At 54.5% G+C, this 16916-nt stretch overlaps 1 protein-coding gene across 1 annotated transcript; it reads left to right on the forward strand.

The window, feature by feature from the left end:
• The first annotated feature begins 3082 nt into the window (after positions 1–3082).
• Positions 3083–13113, forward strand: NAGPA (N-acetylglucosamine-1-phosphodiester alpha-N-acetylglucosaminidase). Its single transcript, XM_066382671.1, has 11 exons — positions 3083–3200; positions 3288–3743; positions 5802–5941; positions 6841–6949; positions 8322–8450; positions 8928–9133; positions 9237–9284; positions 10340–10468; positions 10666–10797; positions 10881–10944; positions 12353–13113. Exons 1-11 carry the CDS (start codon positions 3115–3117, stop codon positions 12561–12563), a joined length of 1710 nt encoding a protein of 569 aa, XP_066238768.1. The 5' UTR covers positions 3083–3114; the 3' UTR covers positions 12564–13113.
• The last annotated feature ends 3803 nt before the right edge of the window (positions 13114–16916 follow it).

Here is a 16916-nt window from a genome sequence, read left to right on the forward strand (position 1 = left end):
CAGGAAACGTGCCCCACAGCCGAACAGGGTGGATACACGAGGTCTGAGAGGAGGAGTCCACCGCCCTCAGTGCCCATGCTGTCAGCCTCAGGTTAAAGCCCTCCCCACGGTTCGCAGTCGCTCCTGTTCCCATCTCCAGGCCACCACTAACCCGCTTTCTGTCTGCCTATTTGCCTTCTTCAGACATTTAATACAAATAAAATCTCTTGACAAGACTTTGAGGAAGGAAGTGATTAAAAAGTCCTAAGCCCTGGCCAGTTGGCTCAGTGGTAGAGCGATGGCCCAGCGTGTGGAAGTCCTGGGTTTGATTCCCAGCCAGGGCACACAGGAGAAGCACCCATCTGCTTCTCCACCCCTCCCCCTCTCCTTCCTCTCTATCTCTTCCCCTCCCGCAGGCAGCCAAGGCTCCATTGGAGCAAAGTTGGCCCGGGCGCTGAGGATGGCTCCATGGCCTCTGCTTCAGGTGCTAAAATGGCCCCAATTGCAACAGAGCAACGGCCCCAGATGGGCAGAGCATCGCCCCCTAGGAGGCTTGCCAAGTGGATCTCAGTCAGGCACATGCAGGAGGAATCTGTCTCTCTGCCTCCCCACTTCTCATTTTAGAAAAAAATTTAAGAAAAAAGTACACTGGAGTGATGTTGAGATATCTCCATACATTTAAGTGTATACTTAAAACAGATAAATTTTGTGATATGCAAATTATACCTCAATTAAGCTGTTAAAAATCCTGACTAGTGGTAGTGCAGTGGATAGAGCGTTGACCTGGGATGCTGAGGACCCAGGTTCAAAACTCCAAGGTTGCTGGCTTGAGCGCAGGCTCATCTGGCTTGAGAACAGGCTCACCAGCTTGAGTGCAGGGTCACTGGCTTGAGCACGGAATCATCAACATGATCCCATGGTTGCTGGCTGGAGCCCAAATGTTACTGGCTTGAAGCCCAAGGTTGCTAGCTTGAGCCCAAGGTCGCTGGTTTGAGCAAGCAGTCACTGGCTCGGCTGGAGCCTCCCAGCAAAGGCATGTATGAGAAAGCAATCAATGAACAACTAAGAAGCCACAACAAAGAACTGATGCTTCTCATCTCTCCCTTCCTGTCTGTCCCTGTCTGTCCTTTCCCTCTCTCTCTTGCTGGATTTCAATAGAATATTCATCAGCTTTTCCAGATATGCCCTCTCAGGGTTGTGATCTCTACAGACTGGTCAGCCCAGGACAGGGGGTCTGTAAGGCCAGTATCCACGGTCACCATCACAGCCGCCCGGTCCATGCAGGTTCGCATTGGTTTCGGACAGACAGTAATGAAACAACAGAGCCATGAACTGTTGTAGGGCCATTATCTTTAATCCTAGCTTGCACCTGGCGGGCAAGTAAAAACACACTCTGGGCTCCAAAACCCACTCATTCAGCGCTCACAAAGCTACTGACTTAGATCTGAGTTTCTTTTTTTTTTTTTTTTTTTACAGAGACAGAGAGAGAGTTAGAGAGAGGGATAGACAGGAACAGAGAGATGAGAAGCATCAATTATTAGTATTTTGTTGAGGCACTTTAGTTGTTCATTGATTGCTTTCTCATATGTGCCTTGATCGCGGGCCTTCAGCAGACCGAGTAACCCCTTGCTCGAGCCAGCAACCTTGGGTCCAAGATGGTGAGCTTTTTGCTCAAGCCAGATGAGACCGCACTCAAGCTGGCGACCTCGGGGTCTTGAACCTGGGTCCTCAGCATCCCAATCCGACGCTCTATCCATTGCGCCACCACCTGGTCAGGCTGAGTTTCCTAGAATCAAAGGTTTCTATCTCACTAGCCTCATTCTCCTTTGTTCCCCATCTCCTTCTCCCTGCACAAACTGGCTTCTCCTTCAGCACTCCACCATCTTGGCTGCTTCTCCTGGCCTCCTCCACGTGGTCTCTCTCTGCTCTCTCCTCTAATGCTAATCTCAGGAACCAATTAAGAATCTGTGATCAGATTATCCTGTGAGGTTACTTTCCATAGAACCACTTTTTTGTCTACACACATTACCTCTATAGCAGTGGTCCCCAACCTTTTTTGGGCCACAGACCGGTTTAATGTCAGAAAATATTTTCATGGACCAGCCTTTAGGGTGGGACAGATAAATGTATGTATCACGTGACCGAGACAAGCGTCAAGAGTGAGTCTTAGACGGATGTAACAGAGGCAATCTGGTCATTTTTTTTAAAATAAAACATCGTTCAGACTTAAATATAAATAAAATGGAAATAATGTAAGTTATTTATTCTTCCTCTGCAGACCAGTACCAAATGGCCCACGGACGGGTACCGTTCCACGGCCCGGGGGTTGGGGACTACTGCTCTATAGTGCTGGCCAGGAAAATTCAGACTGACTGGTTGAGATTACCTTCCTGAGAGGGGCTGAAATTGCAATTAGGTTAGGTATTCAGTCTCTATTGGTGATGTGGGGTTTAGCATAAATGATTCCACTTGGGGCCTCTTGCTTCTTTTTTGATGGGACATTATACGGACAACTGGCAAAATTCAAATGTGAGCTGTGGATTAGTTCATAGAACTTCACCAGTATAAAAGGTCCTGATTTTACTTTGCCTGTAGTTATGCAAGAAAAATGTTCTTGTAGGAAGAAGAACATTGTGAATTTTCTTTTTAATTGATTTTAGAGAAAGAGGAGGGGGAGAGGGAAAGTGAGATGGGAACACCAATATGTTCCTGTATGTGCCCTAACCAGGGATGAAACCGGCAACCTCTGCGCTGTGGGACAGGCTCTAACCAACGGAGCCAACAGGCCAGGGCAAGTGACTTTTTGAAGTGAAGGATCACGATGTCTGCCCTGGCTGCAAATGGTTCAGGGGAAACAATGCATATGCATAAGGTACAAATACTGAAGCAAATGGAGCAAACATTAACAACTGATAAAGTAAAAAGTTGCTCTTGCAACTTCTGTAGGATTCAAACTACATACATCAAAAGTTGCCGCCGCCACCCCAGTGCCACGTCCCCTCCCAAAAGCAGCACAGCTTGTCCCGCCTCACCCACATCCGAAGTTAAGAACCAATTCCGTCGGAGCTGAAAGCGGCCACCAGAGGTCTGGAGTAACGTGGGCCGAGCACACGTGACCGGAGGCCCGAGTTCAACATGGCGGCCCCCATGGGTCGCCGGCCTCTCGTCTTCCTTACTCTGCTCAGCTTCCGCTGGGAGGCGTTGGGCGGCTTCGGTGGGGGGTGAGTACAGCTCCCAGGGGCAGTGCGGGCTGAGCCAGGTTCGGGGGGCCCCCGCCCGCCAAGCTCACGGCCGCCCCTGCCCCGCAGGGCCTCGCGGGACGACGACTTGCTGCTGCCCTACCCCACCGCGCGCGCGCGCTCCGCCCGGGACTGCGCGAGGGTGCGCGCCGGCGCCCGCGAGCACGAGAGCTGGCCGCCTTCCCCCGCGACCCCCGGCGCCCGCGGCCCCGCGGTGCGCGCCTTCGTTTCGCATTTCGCCGGCCGCGCCGTGGCCGGCCACCTGACACGGGCCGCCGAGCCCCTGCGCACCTTGTCGGTGCTGGAGCCCGGGGGACCCGGCGGCTGCGCGTCCAGGCGCCGCGCCACCGTGGAAGAGACGGCGCGGGCGGCCGGCTGCAGCGTCGCCCAGAACGGCGGCTTCTTCCGCATGAACACCGGCGAGTGCCTGGGGAACGTGGTGAGCGACGGGCGGCGGGTGAGCAGCGCCGGGGGGCTGCAGAACGCGCAGTTCGGGATCCGCCGCGACGGGACCCTGGTCACCGGGTGAGGAGGCGGGGAGCCCCGGGACTGCCGGGGGCGGGGGGCCTGCGAGCTGGGTTGTAGCCGTACTACCGTGTTCAAATCACCTAACCCAGCGGAGCCTCCGATTCCTCATCTGCAGATGGGAGAAGGAATACCCTCCTTGCAGGGTTTATTCGTCATCAGCCGTCATTGAGCCCTTGCTTTGTGTCCGGCAGTGTGCTGTGTACAGGGGATACATATACAGCAGTAAACAAGCACACTCAGCCTTTCCCTTCACGGACCTCTCCCATTACTTGGAAAAGTAAACAAAAGCCAGGGAGATAATTAGGGTTAATTCAGGTTGTGTATGTGCAATGAAGCAGTGAACACAGTGAACCTATTGTAAATAGTGTTGGTTTTAGGGAGGGTAGTCAGGAAAGTCTTGTTTGAGAAAGTGACTTTTGAGCTGAGGCCTGAAGATTAATCACAACTCTGCCAGGGTCAGAACTGGAGGAAGAGCACTGCAGTAGAAGGAACAGCAAGTGCTAAGACTCAGAGTGCATAGGGGCTTGGTGTGTATAAAGGACTGAAAGAAGGAGCCGAGTATCAGAGGATGACAGGACTGACTTTGAATATTTAAAAGCTTGCTGTAGCCTGACCAGGCGGTGGCACAGTGGATGGAGCATCTGACTGGGACACAGAGGAACCAGTCACCAAGCCCCAAGGTCGCAGGCTTGAGCACAGGCTCACCAGCTTGAGCATGGGGTCGCTGGCTTGGGTGTGGGATCATAGACATGACTCTGTGGTCACTGGCCTGAGCCTAAAGGTCTCTGGCTTCAGCAAGAGGTCACTAGCTCTGCTGTAGTCCCTGCCCCCGCCCCAGGACATGTGAGAAAATAATCAATGAACAACTAAGGTGCAGCAACAAAGAATTTGTGCTTCTCATCCCTCCCCCTTTCTGTCTGTCTGTCCCTCTCTCTGTCTCTTTGTCTCTGTCACAAAAATAATAAATAAATAAATAAATAAATAAATAAATAAATAAATAAAAAGCTTGCTCTAGCCCTGGCCAGATAGCTTATTTTTTTAGAGCATCCTCCCGAAGTGCAGAGGTTGCTAGTTCAATCCCCAGTCAGGGCACATACAGGAGCTGATCAATGTTGCAGACTCTCTCGCCCTCTCTCCCTTTTTCTCTCTCTCTAAAATCAATACAATACAATAAATATTTAAAAATAATAATAATAGCCTGACCAGGCGGTGGCGCAGTGGATAGAGCATCGGATTGGGATGCGGAAGGACCCAGGTTCAAGACCCCTGGGTTGCCAGCTTGAGCGTGGGCTCATCTGGCTTGAGCACAAAGCTCACTAGCATGGACCCAAGCATGGACCTGGCTTGAGCGGGGGGTTACTCAGTCTGCTGAAGGCCCGCGGTCAAGGCACATATGAGAAAGCAATCAATGAACAACTACGGTGTCGCAACGAAAAACTGATGATTGATGCTTCTCATCTCTCTCTGTTCCTGTCTATCCCTCTATCTGACTCTCTCTCTGTCCCTGTAAAAAAATAAAAAATATTAAAAATAAATAATAATAATAAAATAATAAAAGCTTGTTCTTGGCCTGACCTGTGGTGGCGCAATGGATAAAGCATCGATCTGGAACACTGAGGTCTCTGGTTTGAAACCCTGGACTTGCCTGGTCAAGGCACATATGGCAGTTGATGCTTCTTGCTCCCCCCCCCTAAAATGAATAAATAAAATCTAAAGATAAGTTAATTTAAAAAAAAAGCTTGCTCTAACCCTGGCTGGAGACTAGGCTGAAGAACCCCATAGTAGAAGCAAGGAGGCTAGCAACAGCTGGACAGCCATCCAGTGGTAGTGACGCCAGGATGAGAGCCTGGGAAATTGAAGTCTGTTTCTATTAAATGACGTGAAGCCTGGACTGTGTAGACTGGTTATAAGGCTGCTTTCGGGATCAGGACCAGGCAGGTTCCTGGGGCAGAAGAAATCCAGCAGCCAGGCTGTCCGGGGTGGAGTGGGGAAGGAGCCCCACTCTCCACAGCTGCCCCTGCTGGTAAGTGAACCTCACACCTTCCCTGTGTCCAGGTACCTGTCTGAAGAGGAGGTGCTGGACACTGAGAATCCATTTGTGCAGCTGCTGAGTGGGGTCGTGTGGCTGATTCGAAATGGAAGCATCTACATCAATGAGAGCCAGGCCACTGAGTGCGATGAGACACAGGAGACAGGTGGGGTGGGGGTGGCTCCTCCCGAGAACCAGGACCCGTGGGTCGTGGGGGAAGTCTTTCAATACGTGCTGTCCCAGGTGCTGGGGAGCAGAGACTAAGACTGATAGGTGCCTGCTCAATAGATAAAAAGAAAAGAGACATATAATTTGCTAAAAAGAAATGGTAAGTTCTAAGAAAGAAAATAAAGTTGGGGGGAAGGGGCTAGGTGGGGGAAAGGGCTACTGGCAAGGGAACAGAGAAGTGCTGCTAATATGTTTGTGGACCAGCAGCATCTGGGTCACCGAGGAGCTTGTTACCAATGCAGAACTTCAGGCCTCCCTCATACCTACGAGATCACCGGGAGGGGGAGGCCCAAGCTTGTGTGTTTTAAAAAGCCCATCGGGTGGTTTTGATAGATACTCAAGTTTTAAAACCACTGCGATATGGCATGCTGGGCCAGTGAAGGGATACCATGGGCTTAATGTGGAAATGGGCTATTTTAGACTGAGCAGTCAGGGATGGCCTCATGGAGGAGGTGACTTAGATCAGAAAAAGCAAGCCGTGGGAAGAGCTAGGGAAAGACACAGTCCAGCCAGAGGGAACAGAAAGTGACTACCGGGAGATGAGGCAGAAGAGCAGGCCAGGATGGTCATGCTGGGCTTTGGAAAGGTGTTTGGATTTTGCTCGAAGAACAATGGGAGCCATAAGAGGGTTTTCACCTGGAGGCCAGCATTTCTCGGTTTACACTTAAGAAGAACCCTTTGGCTCCTACATGGGACTGACTGGAATGGAGCAGTGGAGAGACAGGGAGACGCTGGACGTCGTGGACTGGGAGGTAGTGTTGAACTGGCAGGAAGTGGCAGACAGAGCCCAGACAGCCTCCCTAAGGGCCGGTGATCAGCCAGCTGCTTCTCTTTCAGGTTCCTTCAGCAAATTTGTGAATGTGATATCGGCCAGGACAGCTGTCGGCCATGACCGGAAGGGGAAGCTGGTGCTCTTCCATGCAGACGGACAGACGGAGCAGCGTGGGTAAGTTCCAGGAACCAGAGCCTCTGGGCCTGGGCTGGGTCCTGCTTTCAGGAACTTGCACCCCTAAGGGCTGCACTCTGACCTCCCAACTGTTCCCTGAGGATGTTCACGCCCATCTGTCCCCTGCCTTTCCGTAATCTGTACCACTTCCAAGATCTCACCGTCCCCCACACACTTCCTGCCAGTCCCCCCAGTTTAGGCCTCCTCCCTCCTGAGCCTCATTTGAGGTGAAAGGAAATGACCACAAAGTTGGCAGAGAAAAGACCTCAATTCCAGCCCCAGCTGAGCTGTCTGCTAGCTCTCTTGTCACTGATCTCCTCTGAGCCAGTTTCCTGCTCTGTAAAGAGTATATTATGCTGTATCTGTGTCACAAGTAAGCACCCATTTACATCACAGTTCTATGGGTCAGAAGTCACTGGGCTCTGTTCAGAGCATCCCACAGACAGAGTCAAGCTGTTGGCCGGGCAGGGCATTTATCTAGAGCAGGGGTCCCCAAACTACGGCCGGCGGGCCGCATGCGGCCCCCTGAGGCCATTTATCCGGCCCCCGCCACACTTCTGGAAGAAGCACCTCTTTCATTGGTGGTCATTGAGAGGAGCACATTGACCATCTCATTAGCCAAAAGCAAACCCATAGTTCCCATTGAAATACTGGTCAGTTTGTTGATTTAAATTTACTTGTTGTTTATTTTAAATATTGTATTTGTTCCCGTTTTGTTTTTTTACTTTAAAATATGTGCAGTGTGCATATGGATTTCTTCATAGTTTTTTTTATAGTCCAGCCCTCCAACGGTCTGAGGCACAGTGAACTGGCCCCCTGTGTAAAAAGTTTGGGGACCCCTGATCTAGAGCTTCTGGGAAAGAACCTTCTTCCCCGCTCATTGAGGTTGCTGGCGCAATGCAGTTCTTCGCAGTTACAGGACTGAGGCCTTGGTGTCCCTGTTGGCTGCCAGCTGGGGCCCTGGCTCCTGTGGCTGCCTACACTCCTCCTCAGTGTGAGCCCTCCTCGTCATCATGCTAGCGGAGACGTGTCAAACCCCTCTGACCCCCTCGTGCTTCCAGTCTCTCACGTGATCTTCCGCCACCAGCCAGAGAAAGTTCTCTGTTTTTAAGGGCTCTTGTGATTCCATTGGGCCCACCCAGATAATCCAGGCCAGTGTCCCATTGGTGGAAAACTGTGCCCGGTAGTGTAACACAATCATGGGAGTGATCTCATTCTGTTCACAGCTTCTGTGGACTGTGATGGGGCATCTTTGGGGGGACCGTTTAGAAGTGTGCCTGCCGCTGTGGACGTGGTACCACCCACCATGGGAAGTAAGAATTAAACCGGAAGTGGTGGTAGGGCACTGAACCGCACTGCTCTTGTGCTGCAGCATTAACCTGTGGGAGATGGCGGAGTTTCTGCTGAAACAGGATGTGGTCAACGCCATCAACCTGGATGGAGGGGGTTCTGCTACCTTCGTGCTCAATGGTACCTTGGCCAGTTACCCATCAGACCACTGGTAAACACACCAGAGCCCCTTCCTGACATCTAAGTTCAAGCCTTTCCCTGATTATTTCATTCAATAAATATTGAGTACCTGCTAGGTGCCAGGCCCTGGGCATTCAGCAGTGAACAGGAAGCGTCAGGTTCCCTGCCTCTCATTGCTTATAGGAAAGACACATAGCATACCAGTACTACCCAAGCTGGTGGAAGGGGATTGATTGGTCAGGAAAAACCTCCCAGAATAATGAAGTGTGAGCTGAGATCTGAAGGAAGAAGAGGTGGGTAGACAGGGTGGTAAGAAAGCCTTCTGGGCAGAGAGAACAGCATGTGCAGAGGGCCTGGGGTGAGAGGGCCTGGGGGTTGGTAAGAACCTGTAAAAGTCTGGAGATGGGACAGTGAAGAAAGGCAGCGCTCGTGGGTTACAGAGGAGGTTTGGAGGGGCTGGCTAGGGATGGCCAGCACCACAGTCTCTTGAAACACTGTCCTCTTGCAGCCAGGACAATATGTGGCGCTGTCCTCGAAGTGTGTCCACTGTGGTGTGTGTGCACAAGCCCCGCTGCCAGCCACCTGACTGCAACGGCCATGGGACCTGTGTGGAGGGGCACTGCCAGTGCACAGGGCCCTTCTGGCGAGGCGCGGATTGCGACAAGCTAGACTGCGGGCCCTCCAACTGCAGCCAGCACGGGCTCTGCACGGAGGGTGAGTGGGGGCCCTGGGGAGGCACCTCTGACCCGGGCTCCTGGCGCTCTTCCCCCAGCTCTGCCTGGGCCCTCACCTGACCTTCTCGGTCTTGTCTTGGCAGCTGGCTGCCGCTGTGAAGCCGGATGGACAGGGTCCAACTGCAGTGAAGGTAAAAGCCAGCAGGCCAGCCCCTCCCCGGCCCCCGGGCACATGGGGAGAGGGTGAGCGTGATGGCTGCCTTCATCCTCACCCCTTAGTCTGCACGTCGCTTGCCTCTTGTCTCGCTCTTTCTTCACATGTAAATCACTGCGTTGGTGTCCTGGGGCTGTCCTGTTGCAACAATTCTACAAACTGGGCAGCTTAAAACAACAGAAATTATTCTTTCACACCTCTGGAGGCCAGAACTCCAAAATCCAGGTGTCCTCAGAGGCATCCTCCCTCTGAAAGGTTAGGGGAAGATCCTTCCTATCTTTTCCAGCTCCTGGTGGCTTCCAGCATGCCTTGGCTTGTGGCCACACCACTCCAATCTCTTTCTCTGTCTTCACATGGCTCACCTGTGTGTTCAGTACTTTTTCTGTTTTCTTACCAAGGACCCCTGGTCACTGGATTTAGGGCTCACCCTAAATATAAAATGATCTTATTTCAAGATCCTTAACTTAAGTGTATCTGCCAAGACCCTATTTCCAAATAAGTTCCCATTTACAGGGTCTAAGAATTAGGGTGTATCTTTGGGAGAGGGAGGACACAAGTCAACACACTATAGCTATCCACAGCTTAAACCCTTCAGTGCTTTCTTTGACAGGTAGTGAAAACCCTGAGGTGCTCAGTGTGACCTGCCAGGCCCTGGGTGGTCCAGCCCCTCCCCGCTCACTGTGTCTGTCTGCTTCTCCTCTCTAAGTCTCAGCCTAATGTCGTGTTCTCAGACGCCTCCCCGCCACCCCACCCCCTCAGTGGTTTGCTGCTGCCAAGAGGTCCCGTCCCTGCAGTATTTGCCCTCACTTGTACTTTGACATTTGCTTTTCTAGCTTGCTGGCTGCCCGCCCTCCTAGACTGGAAGCTCCGTGAGGGCACAGCCTCAGGCCCCGGCGTGTTCTCAGTGACTGTCTGGGAGAATATGTGAGCCTGGCGGTCACTGGGGGGCCTGAGGTCCATTACAGCCCCGCTGGCCCCAGCCTGGGAGGGTCAGGGCCAGGTTTTGCAAAGACCTCTCTTCCCCCACCCCAGCTTGCAGCAGTGGCTTTTTCGGGGAGGACTGTGCCAAGAAGTGTCAGTGCCAGAATGGGGCTGCCTGTGACCCGGCTCGGGGGACCTGCACCTGTCCCCCTGGCTTCACTGGAGACAGCTGCGTTCAGGGTAAGCTGGGTGGGCTCCTGAGTCAACCAGGAGGGAGCGCCCCCCGGGGCACCCCCAGGGTCTGGCGTGGGGGCGTGTGTGGAGGCAGGTGCACCTCTCCTTCAGCTGGGCTCTGCACACCTGGGGCCTAGCCTGTCAGTGCAGAGAGGCCCCGCCATTGGCACCTCCACTTCGATCTTCCTGTCTCCTCGCTGCAGAGTGTCCCCTTGGCTGGCACGGGCCAGGCTGCCAGAGGCCTTGTGAGTGTGAGCACCAGTGTCCCTGCAACCCTCAGACCGGCAGCTGCAACCTCACCCAGGCACCCACCCTGAACAGCACTCTCTCCCGAGGTACGGCCCCTCCCGAGCCGCCTGGGGGCAGCAGAGGGCAGGCCTGGACCCTCCGGAACCCTCAGCTCACTGCTCTCTTACAGTGAAGCAGTGTGTCCAGCCGTCTGAGGTCACCGTACAGACAAGAGAATTCTCCCTTCTCACTGGGTAGGTGCTGTGGTGGGACCTGGGGCAGGGGTGAGAGGAGACCCCTCCCTCTACCTTCGAGGGACTGGGCAAGGCTTGCAGGTGGCAGCTGGCCACCCAGGGAACATTTCTCTGACATGAGTACAGGGATAGTCACAGCTGATGCTCAGAGGGATATGCTGAGAAGGACCCTGGTCACCATGGTGGGAGTCGATGGGGCCAGGCGTGGGTTTACTGTCCTTGACATTCAGGACTTGTTCTCAGCTCCCGATCCAGAAGCACCAGGCCCCAAAGAACTTGCAGGATTTCTCAGGCACCTGTATGCACTCCGGGCCCCACCCCTGGAGTTTCTGCCTCAATAGGTCTAGGGAGGAGCCCAAGCATCTGCATTCCCGGTGGTGCCAACACTGATGGCGCGGGGACATGCTTTGAGCACCCCCTTCTCGTGGTTCTCACCTCCCATAGCCCAGGCCTGGGTGCCCGGCCTGACCTGCCCCACCCAGCCTCCTCTGTAGGAGAAACCAGGTGTGGGTATGAAGAGCTCCCAGCGTCGTTCCAGAAGCAGCACCTGGGAGCTCATCAGTAAGGAGACGCCCGGGCCCTCCTGGGGATCCTGCCCCAGTGAGTCTGGGCAGGGCGAGGCCCGGGCGGCAGAAACAGAAAATGCGCTTTCAGAGCGCACCAGAGGAGGAGCAGGGGCTCCCGGGGCCTCCAGGGCCCTGGCCGTCAGCCCACGTTCCTCGGGTGTGAGAGGTGAGGGCCCCTCTCCCGCTCTGACTTAGAGCCACTGGCAGCCACAGGGGAGGGGAGGGGAGCCAGCCAGGAGGCTGGCAGACATGGCCGCAGGTCCCGCACCCAGCAGTCTGCCCGTGTCGCTCTGGCCTCGCGGGCTTCGGCTGAAGATTCATAGGAAGGAAAAAGATCACTGAAGACCCCGCCCCATGCCTGCCATTCCCTGCATTGGAGGAAGGGGTGTCCGTTTGTGCGTCGTCCCCCACCCCACCTCCCGCTCTGCCTGCTGTGAGAACCCTGGAGTGGAGTCCAGTCCCCTGTCAGCAAATGCCCATGGAGCACAGGAGGCAAAATGATGCCTTCCGGGCCTGGATTAGGTTACTAACAACATTTGGAATTCAGTAGCATTCACATAGAGCCCTCTTTCATGGTTTCTCTTGAAGTATCGGGAGATGTGGCAGCACCAGCTGCATCCCGTATAGCAGCTGTCCCCACTGCTCCCTGAACATGCATCTGGGGTGTGCCTCAGCCCCACAGGCCCACTTGCTCCTCCACTGTCCCTGTGTGGGACTGGAGGCCCCAACCCTGCCCCTGTTCTGGGTGGAAGAGCCCTGTGAGAGGGAGGAACGTCCCTTCAGTGCTCCCACAGCCCTGAGTCTGCCCAGCAGCCCCATTCAGGATTTCTCTCTGCCCCCAGGACCACCTGGCTGGCCCTCACCCTGGCGCTGGCTTTCCTCCTGCTGATCAGCACGATGGCAAACGTGTCCCTGCTCCTCAGCTGCAGAGCGCAGCGGAGCCGAGACCTGGATGGGTCCTATGTCTACCACCCGCTGCAGGAGATGAACGGGGAGCTCTCAGCCACCGACAAGGAGCAGCCAGGTGATGCCCGCAACCCCTTTAAGGACTGAAGCCTCCAGCTGTCTGTCAGAGCCTGTTACGGAGGCTCGTTTCCATGTGGTCTGGCTTCTGCGGGGGAAAGTCCGAGGCCACTGACTCTGGGTGGTCTCAGCCTCTGTGCCTCAGCCCCTCACCTGGCCCTCAGCCCTCCCCTGAATGTCTGTCATGGCACACGTAACCTGAGCAATACCTGTGTCCCCGGGGAGAGACTGCCTCCCGCCTGCCTGCCTGCGTCTGCTGCCCGCGAGGCCCGTCCTCCGAGGGTCTCTGCCAGAGAGCCTCCAGCCTGCTGGGGCAGGGGCCACTAGCGAGTGCAGCTCACCGGGACCAGGCGGCAGGGTCCAGGCAGCCCCTTGGACCGGAGTGGATCAAAGAGTGGCCGCATCACAGGACCCTTTTTAGAGACCTCATCACCACATTTGCCAACCAGAATTCTATTTCCTATCAAAGGAAGCTCCTTAGAAGGGACAGGGCGAAATCATGTTTACAAGCTTTCTATTTTATTGTCCTACTGCTGAGAGGGTTTTTATGCCAATGGAATAAATTAATATAATTAACCCATTTTGCAGGAGGTTGAAAGTTTTGAAATTCAGTTCTTCAAAAATTTTCCGAAAATTCACACCACCCTTTGACAAGTTCCTAGCGTGCCAGTGTCTGCAGCAGCGACTCACTGTGCACCACGTGACACCACGTACCCTCAGGAGGCAGACGTGTGTGAAGTCAGACCTTGGCATTGCCCTTGAGCAGTAGGGTATCAATAACCTGCACGGTGCAGTTCCAGTCATGTAACATGAGGCATAAGTGGGTAAAAGGAGCCCCTGGGCAGTGGCTGAATTCTGAGCCATGGACTCAGGGCACTCAGGTCTTAACAGGTGGGGCTGCTTCACCTGAGTCAGGATGAGTCAGGAGTCCCCTCCAAGCTCCCTGGTGTATTGTGGGTAATTCGGGGCTTCTCACTTGAATGTGTACGTGAGACACCTAGAGATCTCGTTAAGATGCAGATTCTGGCCCGAGGCTGAGAGTTGAAGTCTAACAAGCTCCCAGGTGGTGCCGAGGCTGACCCTGGGCACACTGAACGGAAAAGGTTTAGCGCACTGTATTTCAGTAGCATTTAAATTAGTTACCAATGTTCAGAAGTCAAGAGGAACAGCTCCAGGTCTCTGGTTTCTGTTTAAGAGAGTGGTAGTGGCCCCAGCGGATGCCCTCAGGAGGCAGGGGCTCCCAGGGCGGGGGTCTGCAGCCCTGCAGGCAACTCCAGGGTCTCCCAGCCTTGTGAGCATCCATTCATAACTTGTGGCCCTGCAGGGTCTTTAGGAAGTGCCCGACAGCCCCCCTGCACCGTGGATAGGTGTCACACTGTGTGCATCACACTGTGTGCTTAGCAGCTGTTCCGGAAGGGGCATGGTGGAGGGCCACAGCTCCCGGCAGCTCTTCAAACATGCCCGTGCACGTGATGGGGTGCATGTTTGCGGCCCCCTTAAATCCATATGTTGAAGCCTTAACACCCAGTGTGACTGTATGAGGAGCCTGGGCTTTTGATCTAAGTAAATTAGCTGAAGTCGTGAGGGTGGTGCCGTCCTGATGGGATTAGCACTCACAAGAGGAAGAGACCAGGAAGCCCCCTCGCCACACGCCCACACAGTGAGCTGACAGCGTCTACAAGCCAGGCCCTCACCAGGCCCACACGTGTCAGCACCTTGCCCTTGGGTTCCCAGCCTCCAGAACTGTGAGGACTACGTGTTTCTAAGCCTCCCAGGCTGGCATGTGTCATAGCAGCCCGAGCAGGCTGGGAGACGTGGCACACCTGGCGTCGTCACCTCGTGCTGACCAGGAAACCAGTCCCAAACTTGTGGCTTATCATGAAAAACTAACTTTCTCACAATTCTCGGGTCAACCGGGTGATTCTGTTCATGTGGGCTGGGATCAGTGACTTCGGCAGAGCTCACTGTGTGCCTCCCACCAGCGAGTGGGCCAGCTCGGGCTGGCACAGAGGGCCACCACTGCGGAGGTAGTTCTGTTTGCCTCTGGCGTCTGTCCTCCAGGAGGCAGGCTTGGGCTTGGGTCAAAGGGGAGGGAGACAGATTCCAGAAAAGAAGCAAGGGAGGCCTTTTGAAGCCTCTGCTCAGATTGTTTGCCCACATCCTATCTATCAGTGCCCAGGCCTGCTGGCTTTCCCGGGAAAGGAGACAGACTCCACCCCTTCCAGAGACCAGCTGCTGAGGAACATGAATATAGGAAACCAGCCCATTATGAGGAAAACAGCTGTGTTAGGCTTGCTCGCTGGCCTCCCAGCTGCAAGCACTTTGCATGATTAGTGCATGAGCACATGGCAGAAAGCCACGCGTGTGTCTATAAAAAGCTATGGTGCTTGCCCTCAGTGGCGATTGTCCCAGGTCGCTCTGCCGCTGCGAGGTGAGGTTCCCTGGTTCCCTTAGCTGCCACCACGAGAGGTGGTTTTCCTGATCCCTTGCCCTCTACTGCGAAAAGCAGTTTCCTTTGCTTATTTACTCACCCCGTCTCTGTGAGCCTCCAATAAACGGGCCTGGCCCAACGCTTTTTTAGCCCCGCAGTTCCTCTACCGTCTGCCCGAATCCAGTGTGAACCCGCCTGGCCTCGGCCACAGCATTGCACCCGTCGCTGCAGTCGAGCTACTATAAAGTGGCTGTAGTTTCGCGTTAGAAAAGAGGAATGCAGAAGAGTGATCAGCTCTCAGCCTCCCAAGGTCCTGTAAGGATGTGTCTGTGGGTCTGTGTGTCTTTCTGTCTGTCCCCTGAAGATGGGCATAGGTAAGTGGAAGCCACTGATGTTCCCGTACAGGGTGCTGTGTTTCAGTCCTCTGGCCAGTGCCACACAGCCTGCCAGTCACTAAAGGGTCCACCTCCTCAGCACCTCTCCTGCTTTGTGTCCCAGGTGGGAGGGGGAAGAGGGATTACAGGAGAGCATTCTCAGCCTGTCCGGGACTCGGGGACAGCCACTTGTTCAAGGAACCAAGTGAATGCTGCAAGTTGGAATTCCTCCCTCAGGAAATGTATGGAAACAAGTTCATGTGTTCCTCCATCTGGAAGGTGCATTTTGTATTTTGCTTTCTTTTGATGCACCAAGCGGCCCCGGGTTGCTCTGATGATCAAGGGTAGGACATAGTGGCAAGAGCTCGAGCAAGTTCCCAGACACCTTGGGATCGTTTCGGCGTATTCCTGAGGGTACAGTTCCTGAGCCTGGCTGTGGGTCAGAGTGCGTTCCCCAGGGATGTTCTAGGACCTCCCTGCAGACTTCCGGACCCCACCGCAGACCCACTGAGCCAGAATGCCAGGAGCAGAGGGGTCCAGGAACCTGCAGGGAGCACCCGCAGAGGCTGAGGCAGCAGACTGTGGAAAGCCTTGTCATGACAGCTCCACGCCTGCAGAGGGCTCCTCTCCGTGTCCTTGGCTGTGCCGGCAGCTGCTCCGCAGGTCACAGTTCTGTGCACAGGCTTGCTGGGTTCCAGCTCCGGGGAGGGCCTGAAGGGGGCGCAGCACGGCATGCCCGAGGGGTCCCTGGTTCAGTGACTGGGACATGTCCGCCTTCTCTGTGGCCCCAAGGAATTTTTTTATTTTTTAGTTTGTCACAGGGGTATCTATTCTCTTTGCCTGACATCCAGTTCCTCTTTAACTGCCCCGTCTGAGTCTGGATCCTCCCCGCAGCAGAACCTGATGTGAGGGCAAGTAGTATATTTGGGAGGTGACCCCAAGAATCCCTGGGTGGGAGCCCTGGCTGGGTAGCTCAATTGGTTAGTGTGTCATCCCCATACACCAAGGTTGCAGGTTCAATCCTGGTCCAGGCACATACAGGAATCAGTCAATAAAAGAAATGGATTCTAAATCTTAAAATAAAAAATAAAAAGACTCCCTGGATGGAGAGACAGGGAAGTGAGGAGAGAAGGGAGGGCAGCTTGTACATCTGTGCATGGCACGTGAGTGGGCAGCTCCCCACTGGGGGCAGCCAGGCTTGCCCATGGGGCCCTCTGGGAGAGAACTAAACACCTGTGCCACCCACAGGCGGGGTGGGAGGTAGCCAGCACTCACTCACCGTGGGTGAGAGCTGCTCCTGGGGGTTAACTCCCTGGCACTGCCAGCCTGCTTCACAGGGGCCAAGCGTGCTTCAGGTAGCCGTTGGGGAGAAAATGGAAGTTTCTTGCATCTACACGCCCTTTGCGGTCATGAGAATGTCCAGGGAAGGTGGGCAGGGCGTCACAGGCTGCGGTGGGTTGAGCCACAACCACAAGCCTTCGTCAAGTTGCTTTGGGGTACTACCCCTTCCCTATTCTCCATCCTTGTGATTCAGCTGGCAGCATCCCCTACCTCCAAGTCCAGGTGACATCAGCACAT

The sequence above is a fragment of the Saccopteryx leptura genome, chromosome 4 (genome assembly GCF_036850995.1).
Source record: "Saccopteryx leptura isolate mSacLep1 chromosome 4, mSacLep1_pri_phased_curated, whole genome shotgun sequence".
Lineage (NCBI taxonomy): Eukaryota > Metazoa > Chordata > Mammalia > Chiroptera > Emballonuridae > Saccopteryx > Saccopteryx leptura.

What these genes read in the sequence shown, in the direction of transcription:
- NAGPA (XM_066382671.1), top strand. Translation starts at nt 3,115, where the DNA reads ATGGCGGCCCCCATGGGTCGCCGGCCTCTCGTCTTCCTTACTCTGCTC. An exon ending in GACGGGACCCTGGTCACCGG is followed by an intron (nt 3,744 to 5,801) that starts GTGAGGAGGCGG and finishes CCCTGTGTCCAG; the next exon opens with GTACCTGTCTGAAGAGGAGG. An exon ending in TGGAGACAGCTGCGTTCAGG is followed by an intron (nt 10,469 to 10,665) that starts GTAAGCTGGGTG and finishes TCCTCGCTGCAG; the next exon opens with AGTGTCCCCTTGGCTGGCAC.